We start from the raw sequence: 18,086 nt of genomic DNA, 5'->3' as shown, positions 1-18,086 counted from the left end.
TCTTTTGTCACTATTTGAAAGCAGTAAGTAGAAAAATATTGACAAGGCTTTGCACATGGAAAAGAATGACACTTAAAACATTTCAGCTTATTAGTTTGTCAATGTGACAGAAGCAAACTAAATGACTGAGATGTCTCTTTCCTGTACGTCACTGCATATATTTCAACACAACTTGACTATAAAGTCTCTTTCAAAGATTTCTCATTGTGTGACTTGACTGAAAATGCTTTGAAGAAGAAAAAGGAAAAAGAAAAAAACTATGAAGAACTCAAACAAATTCACCAGAGAAAACCTGAGCCCACAATTCCTTACACTGCACTTGTACTGTAAACTACCTAAGTTTTACTCAAGATATTCAGCTAGCAGAGTAGTGTTACAGAAAGCCTTCTTATGGTCAACTGTGATATGACATTTCTCAGAAGAAAAGGTAAAGTAACAGAAAACTTTCTTTAGATTTCCACTGAAAATAGAAAAGCATGAAAACTGGATACAAAATTGCACGTGATGAAGAGTTTTCATAACATATGAGAGGGAGATTGTGTGGAAAGTTCTACTAAAACAGACTTACTGATGGTAGTGACGAAAGTAACCAGAATAAACTCCAGGCCAAGATATTTAAGGATGCAAGGCTGATCAGTAAAGCATTGCTTTCACTTTGGATAAAACATCTTGGCAATAAATATCAGATTAAATGGGGGGAAAATAAACCCACCAAAATTAATATTATTTGAAATTATATGACTTATTAATAAAGTAATATATCACATGGACAAATGCAAGTAGGTTGCAAATGAGTAGTGACCAATTCATATTAGTAAAATAGCTTGCAGACATATAAATGCAGTTTGCTCTACACTGCAAATGTCACAGAAGAACTCCAATGGACATTAAAAATAGGCAGGTATCTTCAGAAGTGGCTACCTGTTAACTATATACTCTGTTGCATAGAAACAGATTATCATGATAGAAGTTCAGCAAATGCAACACCAGTTCTTCCTGAAGTGGCTTGGGAAATTCACTGGCATTTTTAAAGGTCAAATTACTGATACGGTTTCGTAGACTTATCTCTTTATAACTATTTTAAAACATTTTCGTCTCTCTGCCCTGCCAAAGAGACACAGCATGTCTGTAGTAGAGAGCAGAACACAGTATGGCTGGTCTTTACTCTGTCATCTTGCTTCTTGTGAGATTACCAATTCTGGTATCAGTAAGTAACGATGAGCTGCAAATCTTTCCTCACTGTTCCAAAAGACCAAGCAAAAAAATAATGTCTAGGTTCAAGGTAGTTACAGTTACAATTTCTTTCTCATTTTACAGGTAAAATTAAAAATGAAAGTAGTGCATCCTTTGTGTAATACCGGGATTAAAAACATTGGAGGCATTCCTAACAGTCACAGTGCAGTGAATAAGAGAAGGGACAAAATGAACAGGACAAGACAGGATGCTGGTAGGTAGGGGAAAAACCTTCAAAGGTCTGTCTTCTGCCTGTCATCACACCTTTCTATAATAAGGAAAGGATGTGAAAACCTGGTTTATAGAAGCTTGGCTAAGTTAAACACACAAGAAGCCCCACTAATCAAATACGAAAAAAAATAAAAATAAACCTACACCACTAGTAATTGGAGAGAAGTTTCTATCTTGTACCAGATAGTGATCTGACAGTAAGAGCACGTACTTGAGAAAGACTAAATACAGAACAGATGAAGACCTGCCTCCAGAGGTGGACAATAAGAGAAGATGACCCTTCATGTTCAACGATGTCAGAACAGTGAATCTGCCAGTACAATTCTGGTATTAAAGACAACTTGTGAGGCTGATAAAAGGGGGGGAAGAAAAAAAACCTAACCCTCTGATCAAATTAGGTGCAAAGTTTAGTATAATTTTTGATGTGATGATGGGGACACGTACAGGGTCCAGATGAGACAGCAGACAGGCGACTGCACCTATTACTAGAAGAACCACTTTAGGGGTGAGGCAACAAGATGTGGTTGGGGGAGAGGGGCCTTGGAATTTATGAACCAGGCCAGAGCATGAGTGAAGCAAAGAGCTGACAGCCACAGCAATGACAGCACAATTGCAGGAGAGGGAGGGTACCAATAACCAGAGGAACTTATAGAAAGGACTTTCTGAAAATCAGTTCTACTACCTTGATCATAATACCAACGCTGCCTGCCCTTTGTTCAGAAATAAGCAGGAAAACCAAACAGAACGTATTCTATTTTCCAATAACAAATATTTATACCTGAAGAATCTATCCACATGAGGCTAATCAATCCATATAATGACTGTGGATTGGTCAGCGTTGCATCTACTTTTATTTCCTCAGTCAGTTTTCTGACTGTCACTTAGTAAGCTAATAACCTGTGAGGAATTCGGAAACTAGAGAAAAGACATTCACTACAGAGAACTGAGGATCCAACACATAGAATAATTTTATCTTCTCTGACTGAATAAAATGTAACATGAATTTTTAATTTAGTAAAGCCACTTGCTGACTTTTTTGTCACGGACTATGTGGCCTTTGCATCAGACAGGTCTTTGGTTGTTTGATATTTACTAACTATTCATCAATATATGAAAGAATTATGATTGTAAAGCAAAGTAATTATATCATGTCATATCATATTCGGTAATCAATTTTTAAAGTCATCCCAACTGAAGCCTCCTAAAGGATTGAATGCATGATATATGGCAATATTAAAAGTTCTTTCTTTAAGCTGTATGTAAACCCCCCCCCCCCCCCCCAATAAAAACTTGGAATGAAGCATAAGTGTATGTTTAAAAGGAGTGGAAATTTCCTAAGGTTTACATCAGACATTTAAGTCTACAGATAATTTCATATATTCATAATTATTAAATGCATCTTCATTTTAGAGAGCTAATAGACAAAAGAAAGAATTACCTCATAACCTCTTGAACTGTTTTGTATTCCAAAATGTGGAGTACCAGGGTCTGTACATGTATTGTGAGCTGGATCTAATGTAAAATTTGAAACATGATAGATATTATTATGGTATGGAAATAATACTCTAAAACTGTTTGCAAAGATTTAGTAATTTCATTGATATCTAGTGATGACAATGATTGAATTTTTAATGGAGTGTGTGTATTTCTATATATTAAATTTATATTTACAATTAAATTTCCAAAATAATTACAGCACTTTGTTTCAGTACATTGCCATTATTTAAGGATAATTTTTGCAGGTATCTTTGGCAGTGTAGAATTTGGAGTTAGGATTGCATTAATTTTTGCTAAGCTTATGCTTTTAAACCTTTTTGAATACATAGTATATCCCACTATTCACAATGCAGATAGAACATATAGGGAAATCTTTTTCTTCTCTTCTTTCCCAATGAACAGCTTAATGATTAAGTTAGATTTCTAACAAAACCCCAAACCCAAAACAAAAACCAAACACAAAATCAACTTGCTTTCTTATAGCAAGTAAAATAATTCTTTGATAGAAATTTTTTCTATGTCACCAAGAAAACTTAAGTTTCAAATGGATTGCTACGTCAGTTGTTGCTGGAGAATGAAAAGACAGTCGTGTCTGTCCCCCCGTCATCGTCCCCCCCCCGAAAAAGATACGCCAACAGAGTGTAACTAATTATCTGATCATCAGTTTCGTGAGTGTAATTTAAAGCAGCCTGAAACTATTTTTGTTTCAGCAATGTCCACTTCACATTCTAATGGTGTATTTTCTTTGGTGTTGCTCAGTCACATCCACCAAGTAGACAGTACAGGACTTGATCTGATGGATCTTCCTGTATTATGTGATTCCCTCTTGGCAACTAAGCCTGCTTTTGTGCTGACACTGCATTACAAATAACACAACTTGGGACTACATTTCATCTGTAACCATTTTTAGTTTTCTTTAGAGGGGAAAATTGAACTTATCATATACAATAATTTAATATGTGATCTCACTCTTGGTCAACTTCCATTTTCAGTGTTGACCATCAGCAGAGCATAGCAATTCAACCAGACTGATATTTACCAAAGGTTTCAAAAGTTAAGTATATGTTGATGTGTGAGAATAAAAACTAAGCACACTCCCAACCTTGAGCTGCTTGAACAGTTCAAGAACTTTTACAAATTATCATCAGCTGGAATGCCATTCCTAATAAGACCCATGAAGCTTAATTGACTTTTAAAGATATGTCTTATCTGAAGAAACAGTGGGGAAAAAAGGAAGAATTCTCAAAGTATTTTAGGGAAATTATCAACCTCTAGAAACAGAAAAGCTTGGCATCATTTGTCATCATATAGTATTTCTAGGTGTAGTTCTAGGTATTGTTCACTGATCTTAATTTTCAAATTGCTTAATGATGGTATCTAAATATTTCAGATGGTCTACTATTCTTTTTACAATAACATAAACACTGTGCTGTAAAATAAAAGTTTATGTCTTTGACATAGTATTTTTCATTTCCTTCTATATAATATTATGTAAAATATAAATAGAAATATCATTATGGCATTTTCAAATTTAATTCTTCACAATAGACCCGAGATTTAGCTTCTGTAAACCTTCTTGCCTCTGTTACAAAACATAGAAGTAAGATATATTGCCCAGTTCATAAAAATTGTGGACAAAAGGAGTTTTGAATTTGTATCAAAGAACTGTATTCAGTGTTAATGTCTTAATTCACAAATACAGGCTGCTTTCAATAAACTTGCTTACATCTTTTCCCAGAATGCCCACCCCAGCTCTTCCACATAGCCAATATCTCCTCCAGAGCAAAATACATAAATGGGCTACAATCTATATTTGAATGTGTGTGTTTAGAAATATAAATGAGGATTTTTTTGTATTATAACACACAAAATAATTTTCTCTAGCAAGTCACCCCAATTGATGGATGAAATGCTGATGTCTGTGGGCATTACAGGTGTCCAGCATTTCTCTGTTAGTCTGATTACGTAAGATGCTAAAAGCCTATCACTTGCACATTAGCAAGGAGAAACTAATAGTACTTGGCAGTTCTTTGGGATTTCCAAACATCACACCCAGAACATTTCATACTTTTGAGCTGTACAAGCCACTTCCACAAAGTCCAAAAAGCTTTCTGATTTAGGATTGATTCTGACAAATACTTTTAACTCTGCAGTGACAGAATCTGGCCCTTAAGCTGCCCAAGTCTTCTGTGCATCTAAAAGATTCTAAAAATAGATAGAACAAACGTATGCACTTGCGCTTAGTGACATTCTGCATTTCCAGCAGACAAGCAATCATGTACATTTACAAATTACTTCATATGTGATTGTGTTTATACTAGCATTTTTATATTCAAAACATAACCATATTTCTGTTTATTTTTATATTACACAGACATTTCCTATATTTGGAAATCTAATTGCTAGATTCATGGTAGTGTAGTAGTTTATCGAGAATATTCTCAGCACAAACAGCATAAGTAGTGGTAGTTATTACCAATGCATGTTGGCTGAATTCCACTCCAAGTACCATCTGCTTGACAGAATCTTCTTGAAGACCCTATAAGAATAAAAGGTGGTCTGCACTGAAAGCTAACTTCAGATCTGTAGGTGAAACTTTTTCCATTGAGGCGTCCTTCTGCTGGAGTACCAGGATCACCACAGTACACAGCTAATACATAAAAAAGGAAAGAAAACAAAACTATTAGAAACTGCACATGCTTCATCTGAAGTATTCTATATTGTTTTATGTGCAAGTCAGGCATACTGAGTGCCAATGCTATGTTCATTTAACTGTGTAGGATTCTAGCTCAGATAAATTCTTGTCAGCAATTTAAAATTAATTGTCACTGTTATTGTTACTATAAGCATAAAACTTAACCTGGAAAAATAGACTTTTTAATTGAGACAAATGCTGATTAGAATTTGGATTACAAAGTAATCTTAAAGTAGACAGCGCTATATGGTAATGCTTCAAAGCGTATCCAGTTTTCACATCAGTCACCCTCAGATGTGTAGGCTGGAAATTTTTGCCCTAATTAAGTAAAAGGAAAAATGTTTGTCAGAGTCCTGACAAGATTTCAAGAACTGAAAGAGATGCGTTGACAGATTTAGAGGAAGTTGAAAAACAAATACAAACAAAATATGAGGGTATGTACTTGCTTTCAAGAAAGAAAAAATAATTTTTTAAGGAGAGCAAGGCTATGATCTTAGGGTTAGGATATTTGTTTTCACCTGTTAATGGAAATGGAAAGAGGAAAGAAAAAAAGGAGAAGTGTAAGGGAAAATTTTAACCTGGCTCACCACAAGCCAAATTCAGAGCATTCAAAAAGATTATCAGTAAGGGGAATGATGATCACTCCAACCAGGTAGTAAGAGATGGAGATTACTTTTGGGGAAAGGAAGAAGACAAATGGGCACAACCACTCAATTTCACAAGGTATGCTTTTTGGAAGAAGAAGGGAGAATCCTGCAGTAGACCACATATTACCTCATCTAGCTAAGTCCTTTTTAAACTGTGAGAAACTGACTGTAGGCCAAGAGAACTGATTGTAGTTTTGGTGAAGCCCGACACAACTGTTCCCTGAAAACTTACGCAAACATTGTGGGATGTCTCCCCGCCAAACTCCTCGACCCTCACAGGAGAGAATAGCTGTGTTAGATAGCTGATAGCCTTCTGCACAGCTGTAACTGACACTGGCACCCCAGCGATAATCGGATCCTTCCACTTTCCCATAGAGTACTGGTGGAGGGGGGCCACAGGTAATAGCTGTGTCACAAAAAGAAAGTTATTATTTCAGGGCTTTATAGGGTTTAGGAAAATGCGGCATAATATCTACTCATACTTTTGAGAGAAAAAATACAATTTATTCTGTTTAGTTCCAACAAAGCATTCCTGTGTTGAAAAAGCAGCCTATAATAGACAGAAAACCAATTTAAATACAAAAATACCACCTCTAGGTTCAGGAAGTCCCTGAGCTGTAGGCTGCTGGAAGCCGGAAGAATATATAGCTTACCTAGCTCTGATCTCTTCCCTGCATATTCATTACTGATCATTGTTGGCAACAGGCTACTGAGCTAGGTTAAAGTTTCCAATAAATATGATATATTTCAATATATATGTTTCTATGATTCTGCAGTTCTAAGTATTCACACTTAATTTTAAACTAATTTTGCAGCACTATTTAAGGCCCTCAGCATCACTTTGTTCACACATTATCACTTTGTTCATTCACCTGCTCATTTTCTAAGACTTTCAGCACACAATGGACATCGACTTTACTGGCAATTAGTGGCTAAGACTAAAAATACCATTTCCAGATTCTTAAAGAGTGCCTAAAATGACGAAATCTGGAATGACCAAGTTTACATTTACACATCAATTCTTTCAACAAAAAGCACGAGCATAAAATCATTCAGCCAGTGATTTTTACAAGAGAAGATGCAGTCAGTTGAACTGATATGGCAAAATTTAATTAGTAGGCTAGACTTAAACATTATTTTAAAGCTGTGCTAGATGAGTTGGCAGTCTAGTCCTTTTATAAGCATAAGATGCCCTAGGCGGTTAAATTTATTTTCTGAGCTGCTGTAGTAGTGCTAACAATGTTCATCAGGCTGCCTTATTTGCCTTTCAGCCTCATTCCCATTATGACCTTTATGTTAGGACTTGTAATCAGCTATTAGTGAAGCATCTTTTTTGGCTATTTGTGATGACTACACCACTGCAACAAGGAAATCTTTTATAGAAAGGATCCCTTTACAGAATTTTGGACATCTAATCCAAGGTAAAGGGCCAAAAAGGAAAATAAGTACTTTGTTCCTAGCATTTTTAACTGAGCACTATGATAGTCTTAACTGCAGAGTGATTTATTTGTACTGCAGTTATTCATGTCACTATTCTGACTGATATTATACTGCAACATATGTGCCAAATAAATACAAATGTTACACAAATACTTATCTAAACATCTTTGTGGAATTTGCATGACAAATGTCCCAGAACAAGCTTTGATTTTTTTTATAAATACAGACACTGATTACTGAATTAAACATATAGTATTAAAACAGTATTTGTAAAGTATTTAAGTCCAAAAGCACACCTTTGCATATTGGTTTACTCTGGTTCCAAGTGCTGTCTTTTATACAACGCATGGTAGATGAACCAGCAGGCTCCATCAAGTATCCTGGATTGCATTGGTAGCTGACTGTCTTATTAAAGGTAAAATCATTTCCAAACTGAATGCCATTTGCTAATGCACCTGGATCTCCACAGCTGATCACTAGTGAGGAAAAGAAAAAAAAGGAATTTTTTTCAATAAACATGTAATGAAACACTGAACTATGCATAGCTGATGTCCTTTTTTCAGTGTACAAAACAAGAAAAATTTTGATCAATATATATCACATAAAACCAAAAACATAATCTTTAATTTTTAGCTAAAAACTTGTATTTTTGAAGCACTGCAATAGCATGGGCCAAATATTGTATTCTTTAAATACACCAGTGTAAGCTGGTATACCCTACTGCTACTGCAGACTGTTACGTTAGTAGTAGTTTTGACAGGACTTTTCCTTCCTTCATACTGGGATCTTGGTCACATTATGCCTAATGTTGATGGTGCAAGGCAATTCCAGCAGTTATGAAATTCCTCTCTCTTTTGTGTATCACTGTACTGAGGTATTGTGGGTCTGCCCATGTCAGTAAGGCCACTGGTCCTGCAGCATTCGTCTGCTCCCTGCTCGCTTTCCCTGACAGAGCATCCTGATCTCACTGCTCCCTGATTCTTGGTCCTTAGCAGAATGGTTATCAGTCAGACCTGACTCATTTGGCTCATGATAAAAACTAGCACAGTAATGTACCCAATTAGGTAAAATCTGATCTAGAAGTACCAGAACTTCATCTTCTGTGCATAAGCAGAAAAAAAAAAAAAAAAAAAGAGAAATTAAAAAAAAAAGAAAAAAAAAAGAAACTGTATAGGAACATCTATTCTTAGGAATAACATTTTTTCAATATTGACATTCATGAGTTAAACACATACAATAAAGTTACCTATGTATCCATCTTAAAAAGATGGTTCTGGAAACATCTAGCATGTATTAAAATAGCACATACCTTTAGATACATAAAATATTCACGTATTATAAAACAGATGAATGGCAGGGAAATGTGTTACCTAATAAAATAATCATTTTCAGTAGGAAGCCTGGATGACTTACTACTTTAAAGCTATAGAGGAAAAAAGTTTATTTCTGACCTGTGCAGTCTGGAGCAGTGCCAGTCCATGTCCCATTAGCAGTACAATGTCTAGTAGTTAGCCCTGAAGTTTTGTAACCTTCCCAGCAGGCATAAATGACTGAGCTGGAGAATAATATTCCATCAGTGTATATTATCATGCCATTGGCTGGGGTTCCAGGGTTCCCACAAGATACAGCTGTAAAGAAAAGTTTTTAACAAAATATCAGTATTTCCATCCATGACAGCTGACTAACTAGGGAAAAAAAAAAAAAAAGTCAATAGCCCATCTTTTAACAAAGCTATAGCAAGTTCCACTAAGAAAATGTTTAATAGGTATATTCTTGAGCATATTCTATATGCTCGTGTACCCAAGTCAGGCCACTGAAGAACATCAAAACAACCAGCAGGTGGATGAGGCTGCTAGGATTGCAGTGGTTTGGGTAGATTTCAGTTGGTAACATAGGAGTAAAGTATGTATATCTTGGTGGGTCCATGACACCTCAGGCCCAACACACAGATGCGCCCATGACCATGTACACTATTGCACAGCTTATCCATGAATGTGAAACATGCACTGCAATTAAGCAAGCCAAGTGGTTAAAGCCTCTCTGGTATGGTGGACAATGGCTAAAATATAAATATGAGGAGGCCTGGCAGATTGATTATATCACACTCCCACAAACCTGCCAAGGCAAGCGACACGTGCTTACAGTGGTGGAAACAACCACTGGATGGCTGGAAACATATCCTGTGCCCCATGTCACTGCCTGGAACACTATCTTGGGCCTTGAAAAGCAAGCCTTACAGTGACATGCTACCCCAGAAAGGGCTGAATCTGACAACGGGACTCATTTCCACAACAGCCTCAGAGACACCTGGACCAAAGAGCATGGCATTGAGTGGGTATATCACACCACCTATCATGCACCAGCCTCTGGGAAAATCAGACAATGTAATGGACTGTTAAAGACTACACTGAGAGCAATGGGTGCTGCGACTTTCAAACACTGGAATACACATTTAGCAAAAGCCACCTGGTTAGTCAACACTAGAGGATCTGCCATCCAAGATGGCCCCACCCAATCAAAGCTTTTATGTACTGCAGAGGGGGATAAAGTTCCTGTAGTGCACCTTAAAAATATGCTGGGGAAAACAGTCTGGGTTATTCATGCCTCAGGTAAAGTCAAACTCATTCGTGGGATTGCTTTTGCTCAAGGACCTGGGTGTACTTCGTGGGTAATGTGGAAGGATGGGGAATTTCAATGTGTGCCTCAAGGGGATTTGATTTTGGATGAAAATAGCCAATGAATCAAACTGTGTGATGTTAACTGCTATACAACATTGTATATTGTCACTTCTATATGCCCAGGAGCGCACTGGGCACCTTGTGGCACCTGTCTCTGCCATTCTGTATTTGAAGATCTGAACCTGACTCTCTTCTGACTGCCATATCAACAAAGAACAAACTTTAATGAAACCAGATCAACACAGCAGTGATAGAACCAGAACTGACTTCAAGATGCAACAATCCAACACCTCACAATATCTTTCCTGCATTAAAAGACTGTTATGACCAATGGAGCTCAAAGTCATGGATTAAATGAACTCAATAGTCCTTAGACTAAGGGAATGATACCTGTGTGTTTATATCAAAAGACAGGGAAGGTGATGATGTATTCAAAAGTGTAGCATGATGTGAATGGCATGGAATAAGGGTGTGTGGGGGGAAAATTGTCCTGGTTTTGGCTGGGATAGAGTTTTGTTGGTTTTTTTTTTTTTCTTTTTCTTTTTTTTTTTTCCTCAGTAGCTGGTACAATGCTGTGTTTTGGATTTTTGAATTTAGGATGAGAATAATGTTGATAACATACTGCTGCTTCTAGTTGTTGCTAAGTAGTGTTTATACTAAGTCAAGGACTTTTCAGTTGCTTGGGACCTGCCAGTGAGAAGGCTGTGAGGGAACACAGCCAGGACAGCTGACTCAAACTAGGCAAAGGGTATTGTATACCATAGAATGTCATGCTGAATATATAAACTGGGGGGAGTTGGCCCATAGGCACCGATTGCTGCTCAGGGACTGGCTAGGCTTCAATCAGTGGGTGGTGAGCAATTGTATTGTACATCACTTGGGTTTCTTTCCTTCCCTTTGGACTTTATTAATCTCCCCTTCTCTGTCATCTTCTTCTTCTTCTTCATCATCATCATCATTTCAATTATTGAATTGTTGTTATCTCAACCCTTGAGTTTTACCTTTTTTCCGATTCTGCTTCTCATCCTGGTAAGGAGGGAGGGAGGGAGAGAGCAGCTGTGTGGTACTTCATTGCCACTAAACTATGACACTATGAGCCCAGCCTCTCACTCACTGCCCCTTCTCTGTGGGAAGGATGACAAAGCTCATGGGTTGAGATAGACAGGGGAATTGCTTACCAATTACTATTGTGGGCAAAACAGACTCAAACTGGGGACAATTCCTTTAATTCATTGCTAATTTAAATGCTTTCTATAGGGACAAAAAGGCAAACATTAAAAAAACACCTTTCTTCTCTCTTTCCCAGGCTTAATTTCATTCTTTCATTTCAGGCTCCACTACCTGCTCTATGAGTAGTGCAGTGGGGACAGAGAACAGGGACCTACAGTCACTACACATTAGTTTGTCTCTGCTGTTGTTTTCCTTAAAGAACTGGAGGAATTCCTGTGATGATCATACCCTGAACTGCATAAAAGAAAGCATGGTCAGCAGGTCGATGGAGATGATTCTCCCCCTCTATTCCACTCTTATGAGAGCCCACCTGGAGTACTGCATCCAGCTCTGGGGCTCCCAGCACAGGAAAGGCATGGACCTGTTACAGGGGGTTCAACGGAGGGTCACAAAAAAGATTAGAGGTCTGGAACACCTCTCCTCTGAAGAAAGTCTGAGAAAGCTGGTTGCTCAGCTTGGAGAAAAGAAGGCTTCTTGGAGACCTTATTGTGGCCTGTCAATACTTAAAAGGGGGTTATAAGAAAGATGGAGAGAGACTTTTAACCAAGGTCTGTAGTGAAAGAACAAGTGTAACAGTTTTAAACTGAAAGTGGGTAGATTTAGATTACGTAAGTATGAAATTATTTACCATGCATGTGGTGATAGCCTGGAACAGGTTGCCCAGAGAAGCTGCGCGTGCCCCATCCCTGGAAGTGTTCAGGGTCAGGCTGGGTGGGGCTTTGAGCAACCTAATCCACTGGAATGTGTGCCTGGTCATGGCAGGGATGGTGGAATAGGTTGTCTTTAAAGGTCCCTTTGAACCCAAACAATTCTATGATTCTGTGATAATACTAATAAAACAAATTAAAGACCATGTGCAGACACTGGACAAAGTACAACATTGAGATGAACTAGGAAAGCTTGGATGCATTCATTAAGGCTAAATATATCTATGGAATTTATGTGAAGACAAGTCTGCAGATGCTTAGTTCAAATCTAACAATTATAGATTACGGGATTCATTAAAATAAACACAATTTGTCAATGAAAAATTACTCTGAGTATTACTGATGTTTGGAATAATACCTAAAAGACTTTGTTTTAATGAAGCTTTATTCACTTTATACGTATAAAAATTTATTTTAAACTGAAGAGAAAAATTCAGTAGGTTGGAACTTGAACTTGTAGGGGTGAAAAGGTATTCCCTTCCTAATCCTTATTTATACTAAACAGGAAACAGCTGAAGGAGAAGAGAAAAACTGAAGGAAAGGGGTTTCTTCTTAGTTTATGTGTGGTGTTTTAATTTCTTCCTGAAAACAGAAGGTTGAACAAAATATAAAGAAACAAAAACCAGTGGTATTCCAAACTCTGCTAATTGCCACTGAGTGTTGCTGTCCTACTAAGTGTCTTCATGCAAGGGAAGAAGAAAGGGCATTGTAAAACTTCAATTGTCTGCTGAAAAAACCGATTCTGTGCCCATTGCCATTTTCATACAGTTATGATGATATCTACACTGACAGAAGACTAGTCTGTACTGAAGAATACTGCAAAATAACAATTGTTAGGTAAGGATACTGTGATAAAATGCCTAGGTGAAAAAATATAATGGATTTGTTAGAACTATTTTGTCCTATCTTCCATTTTGTCATTTAGTCTAGCAGACAACATATACAACAGAATCCATCAACTCCAGTCAATGAGAAAAAGCAACTTTTCAAACATTCTTGAAAAAAAAGAAGTAATTTAAAAACTGAATCTAAAGTCTTTCATTACTGCTTTCCAATTCTGACAGTGAAAAAAGTGTAAAAATTCTTTATTATACTTTTATTCTAAAATGTGATTTCCAGAAATATTGCCTGTTGCATTTTTTCTGAAAGAGCTAGCATAAAAATAGTGTATCTTATAAAAACACAGTCTAACTTATGTGGAGAAATATACATTAATTTATACTTAGTTAAATATACAATATTATTTTATCATCTGTTAAGTTCTTGATGCATAGACATTACATAGAAAGAGAAGATGAAAATATTTTGTTAGAAGATGGATGACAAATTTATTCGTCATTCCATTTTACTATCTTCTATCAGAAGCATTTGTAGAATTTTGCATTTAGCTCAGGTGTCTGTTCTCTATTTTCAGACTGAATGGTTGTTTAACCAGAATTATTTTCTCAGTCTTATAAATATATAGTTCAAAATTTTACCAGTTTGGATTTAGGTTTTTGAGCAAAACATGAACTGCTTGCAAACTCTTTTATATCAATTTTATGCAGAGCAATATGAAAGCACATTTCTGGCACAGCATTTCTTTTTAATTAAAGAATAAAATGTCATTAGTAAATGTCATTCAATGGTGTTACAAATGCCAGTGTTATCAATACCTACCTTCACACACAGGCTGTATACCTGACCAGGAACCATTGAGCAGGCATGTTCGTTCTGCAGATCCTCTCAGCTGATAACCCATTTCACATGAGAAACGTAGCAGACTTTTTATTTTGAACTCATCCCCTAGTCTAGACCCATGGGCTGGTACTCCTGGATCATCGCAATAGCCAGGATTATTTCCTATAAAACACAATGGAGCAGAAATATTGGCAGAGACATTATGTGAAAACGTAGTGGTACTGAAGACACTATCTTGTAACTAGTACTACTAACTGCAACCAATGCAAGGGCATGAAAACAAAGCCAAAGATGAAAATAGCATGTCTTTTTAGTCTGCTTCTTACCTCAGAACTATATAGACCTAAGCATAGAATGTGATATAAATAAAAGATAAAATCTAATTGTGAACACAGGAAGCACCCCTGTTATTTTCTGTCAGTTCAACAAATTTGTTGTCTCTTTGACATAGTTTTCTGTACATTGTATTTTATAGTTCAACTTCTCTGCTAGTAATAACATCTAATAACAAAAATTAGATAACAGCAAGAGTGAAAAGAACCATATTTGAGTTTCTTAAGAAACATGTTTGAAATAACGTATACCCACAGGAGAGACTAAAGGGTACCTGTGCCTGTCAAGAATGAAAAGGACACCTCATAGTTTTCCTTATTCTTTAAATTCCTATGCAAGTATTGGTTACAATTTTAGAAGAGAAAGAAAGTGCTGCAAAACAGACCTCTCAACCATGTCCTCATACATCTGATGAACCAGTCAACTGCCTTATCAGATAAAGCAGCCACTACAGGAAATGCTACCAAAGAATGTCAAAGAGGTATGGTCTCAATATCAAAAAATTATTTTAAATTTTGGCATAAAATGTTATCTCTCCTAGATCCCTCTGTGTCTAAATTGTGCTTCATATTGTGGGTCATAATTGTTTGTTCTTAATTTTTACGTTACACATCTAGACTGAATTTCTATTAAAACTATGGTTCATGGTTTTTTTTCAAAATATGTGTAAATAATTTCATAGGTTGAAGTTTGTGTCTTCTTACATTAGTTTTTCATCATAAGCATACCTCTCAGATGAAGAACAAAGGAATAACAATAGTAAGACATTGAGAAAACTCAAAATTTTATTTCAGAAATGAAAATTTTCTAAAGTCACAAAGTATGACTATGTGTGGGGCATAAGGTTTTCAGTATAGCAAGTTCAAGACAGACACTTTGGATACAATCATGCTTCCTCATAAAAGGACACCAAGACACAGTTCCTGAATTCAAGGCTAACTTGTGGGCTTTGGTTGTGTCCACTTTACTTAGGTAAGCTTCTTCTAGGATAGATTGCCTTTGTCACCCTGCCCTGCAGAATTTGTACCAAGATTTTCTTGTCTGGATACATGCTTGTAAGCAGTGTGTCTTGAAGCCAGCTGGTATATTCTGTCCATACCTATACCATTAAACTCACTCTCCAAAACAGAGTGGCTGGATCTGAAGTGGCTGTTGAGAATGATCTCCAGCACACTCTAACTTGTAAAGCATTTGAGCATTGTTTGATGGAATGCTAGTTGGGATGGGTCAAAACCATTCTGGGGACAATTCTAAGAGTACAATGGTCTCATAAGTACTAGCACCCATGACCTGTGCCCTGGCACTGTTCAATCAGCAGTCCAGATGTGGCCTCTGGATGCCATCTGTTTCCCTTCACCCCAAGACATTACTGTTTCATAGACTTTTTTGTCTGCTTAAAATGTGTGAAATAACATGACGGCTGTGATTCACGCTATCACTGTGACATATTTACAGCATGAAACAGCTATGTGGCACGTACTTTAGCTTGTGAATACAAAGACTGCAGGAATTGTTCAGAGCAGAGGATCTATGATTCTAAAATTCTCACTTTCCTTTGGGAGTTTGCTGAAGGAATTATTCCACATGAATGACCAAATTGTTTTTTCTTGGACATGCCGAGTTTTGCCTTGGAGAAACTTTAAACTGGAGCCATGCAAGTTTATAGCCAAAGGATACAGACAAAGGCAGTTACAGCATTATGAAGGTCTAGACCCTTTTTTATTTAGCAATGTAGAAGACTACATATCCATTACTGAAAAATGAGTGTGAGTCATCTTAAAAATCTCAACTATCACTTAACCCATAAGATACGTGTCCCATCACTGCAACAGTTCCCAGGTGACAACAAACCCTGAGATTACACTTATACCATCATTCATTCAAACATATATTAATACATAATAAAGAAAGAAACCCCATGCAGCAACAGACTACAGATTTCAAGTGTTGTATTGGGACTGTTTTTCATGTCCCTTTAGTATAAAATAATTAGCTGTCTCAGTTGTCCTGGGCACAATCAGTCTTTTCCTGACATTATGAATACAAAATATTCATAAAGTTGTTGGTTTTTTAATGAAGTAACTTCCTGAATACCTAACGTGAAAAGTGTAGCTACTTTAAGAAATATAAACGTCTCAGAGGAATGAGACACCTTTTTAGGCTTTTTGTCTATTTGTTTTGGAGTTTTGGTTTGTTTTTTTAACTGAGATCACAGAGATAGATTTCTTATTTTCCTAGGGAAACACCTTGCTCTCAAGATGTCATATGTTCAAACTTATATTAAATTCTGCTTCAGTAACAATGTTTTGGTTACACTAGACATGCATTCCCCATTATAGGAGATGACTACAGTGGTCTTTAATGTTTTAAAAATTATAAGTCTATAAAAATACTATCACATTCATGACTGATATCTGAAGAGTCTCAATTATTAGCAATTAAAATTTGTTTCCACTAGCAACAGAATTTCCCTTGTGGTGGAAAATGTTGGGTAACAGCACTAGAGGACTCTGACCTTAAAAATTTTAATCTTGGTGCAATCTCATATCTGGTATTTTATACTGGATTGAAAGATGAAAGTGACATAAATGTTGGCTTAAGATAAGCAAGAAAAGGCCAGTTCTGTGGGGAAACTATACATGTGATTGTCTTGCAGAGATTCCTTTCAGGTCTAGGCATAGAAACAACGATGACAGTGAGATCTCATGGTGTAGTAAGACTCTAAGCAAAATCTTTCCTCCTTTAGCAGCAAAGAACAGAAAAGAAACAGTGATTAAAATTCACTTCCTTTCCTCAATGTTTCAAATTGTGCTTGGCATCTTTGCAGAATCAGCTCATGAATGGACCATTTTCAATGAACACTTATTACAGCTTTTTCAAAGTAGAGAATTTAAATACCTTACACCTATTTAAATTAGCTCAAATCTGAATTGAACGACATTGAATCAGATCAGCCCAACAGTAGGCACATCCAAGAGCTGAGGGAAAGTTATAAGAAGGTTCTAGAATGTGGAATTACGGAATAATTTTCTCATTAGGAAATCTTCTTCTTAAACATGTCAGGTATTTGTTTTCTTATATACCAAAGTGTGTAGACTTGCTTCCCTTACAGAACTTACTAATACACTGTGGATGATGTCCTTAGCAGCCAATTCTTGCCTGGGCTCTTCACTTCAATAAAATTGTGTAATATTTTATGCCTTCTTCTAAACTTGCATACTTAGACTAGAGGAGAACAAACTGTTCCTGCACTTCCTGACAGCACCGAAAACATTGCAGAGGTTGATGGCATTTGCACATTGTGGCAATAAGAAAGAGTGTTTCTTTAAGTGAAAAGAGGAACATAATGTATAAAGTTTACCGTCTAGTACCTTATCTGTGGTGTTTTTTAATCAATACTTTCCTATGTGACAATCTTTGTTTACACAATTAATAAAAACAAGATTTAATACATGCATCCTTTATAAGCAGAACTCCATCAGGCTTTAAATAGTGTTTTTGGCTTCTATATACTGCAGTATACAACTCTAGCATCTAGATAATGAGTAAAGTTACAATGTAATGACAAAGAGAACAAGGCAATATATGAGAATATTTCAATAAATGGCTATAATTCAGCTGAGTGTCTACTGGTGAAATTAAAACATACTTGGAGAAGAAACAAAATAAATATCTGACTGTAGACAAAAATTTGCTTGAGAATAGCCTTATTCAT

General features: G+C 36.5%; 1 protein-coding gene across 1 annotated transcript in view; it reads right to left on the bottom strand.

Moving 5' to 3' along the window:
* The window catches only part of CSMD1 (CUB and Sushi multiple domains 1), a 1,210,443-nt gene that overhangs the window by 24,203 nt on the left and 1,168,154 nt on the right, over positions 1-18,086 (bottom strand). Inside the window, exons 57-62 of the mRNA XM_055714855.1 lie at positions 14,018-14,200; positions 9,195-9,371; positions 8,040-8,219; positions 6,536-6,709; positions 5,438-5,611; positions 2,903-2,976 (exon numbers count right to left, since the gene is read on the bottom strand). Of these exons, the coding sequence (XP_055570830.1) occupies positions 2,903-2,976; positions 5,438-5,611; positions 6,536-6,709; positions 8,040-8,219; positions 9,195-9,371; positions 14,018-14,200 (962 nt within the window). The remainder of the gene's footprint in view (positions 1-2,902; positions 2,977-5,437; positions 5,612-6,535; positions 6,710-8,039; positions 8,220-9,194; positions 9,372-14,017; positions 14,201-18,086) is intronic.

Source organism: Falco cherrug, chromosome 6 (genome assembly GCF_023634085.1).
Source record: "Falco cherrug isolate bFalChe1 chromosome 6, bFalChe1.pri, whole genome shotgun sequence".
In the NCBI taxonomy this organism is placed as follows: domain Eukaryota; kingdom Metazoa; phylum Chordata; class Aves; order Falconiformes; family Falconidae; genus Falco; species Falco cherrug.
The sequence above is the reverse complement of the archived record's forward strand: the minus strand, read 5'-3'. Positions and strand labels throughout refer to the sequence as shown.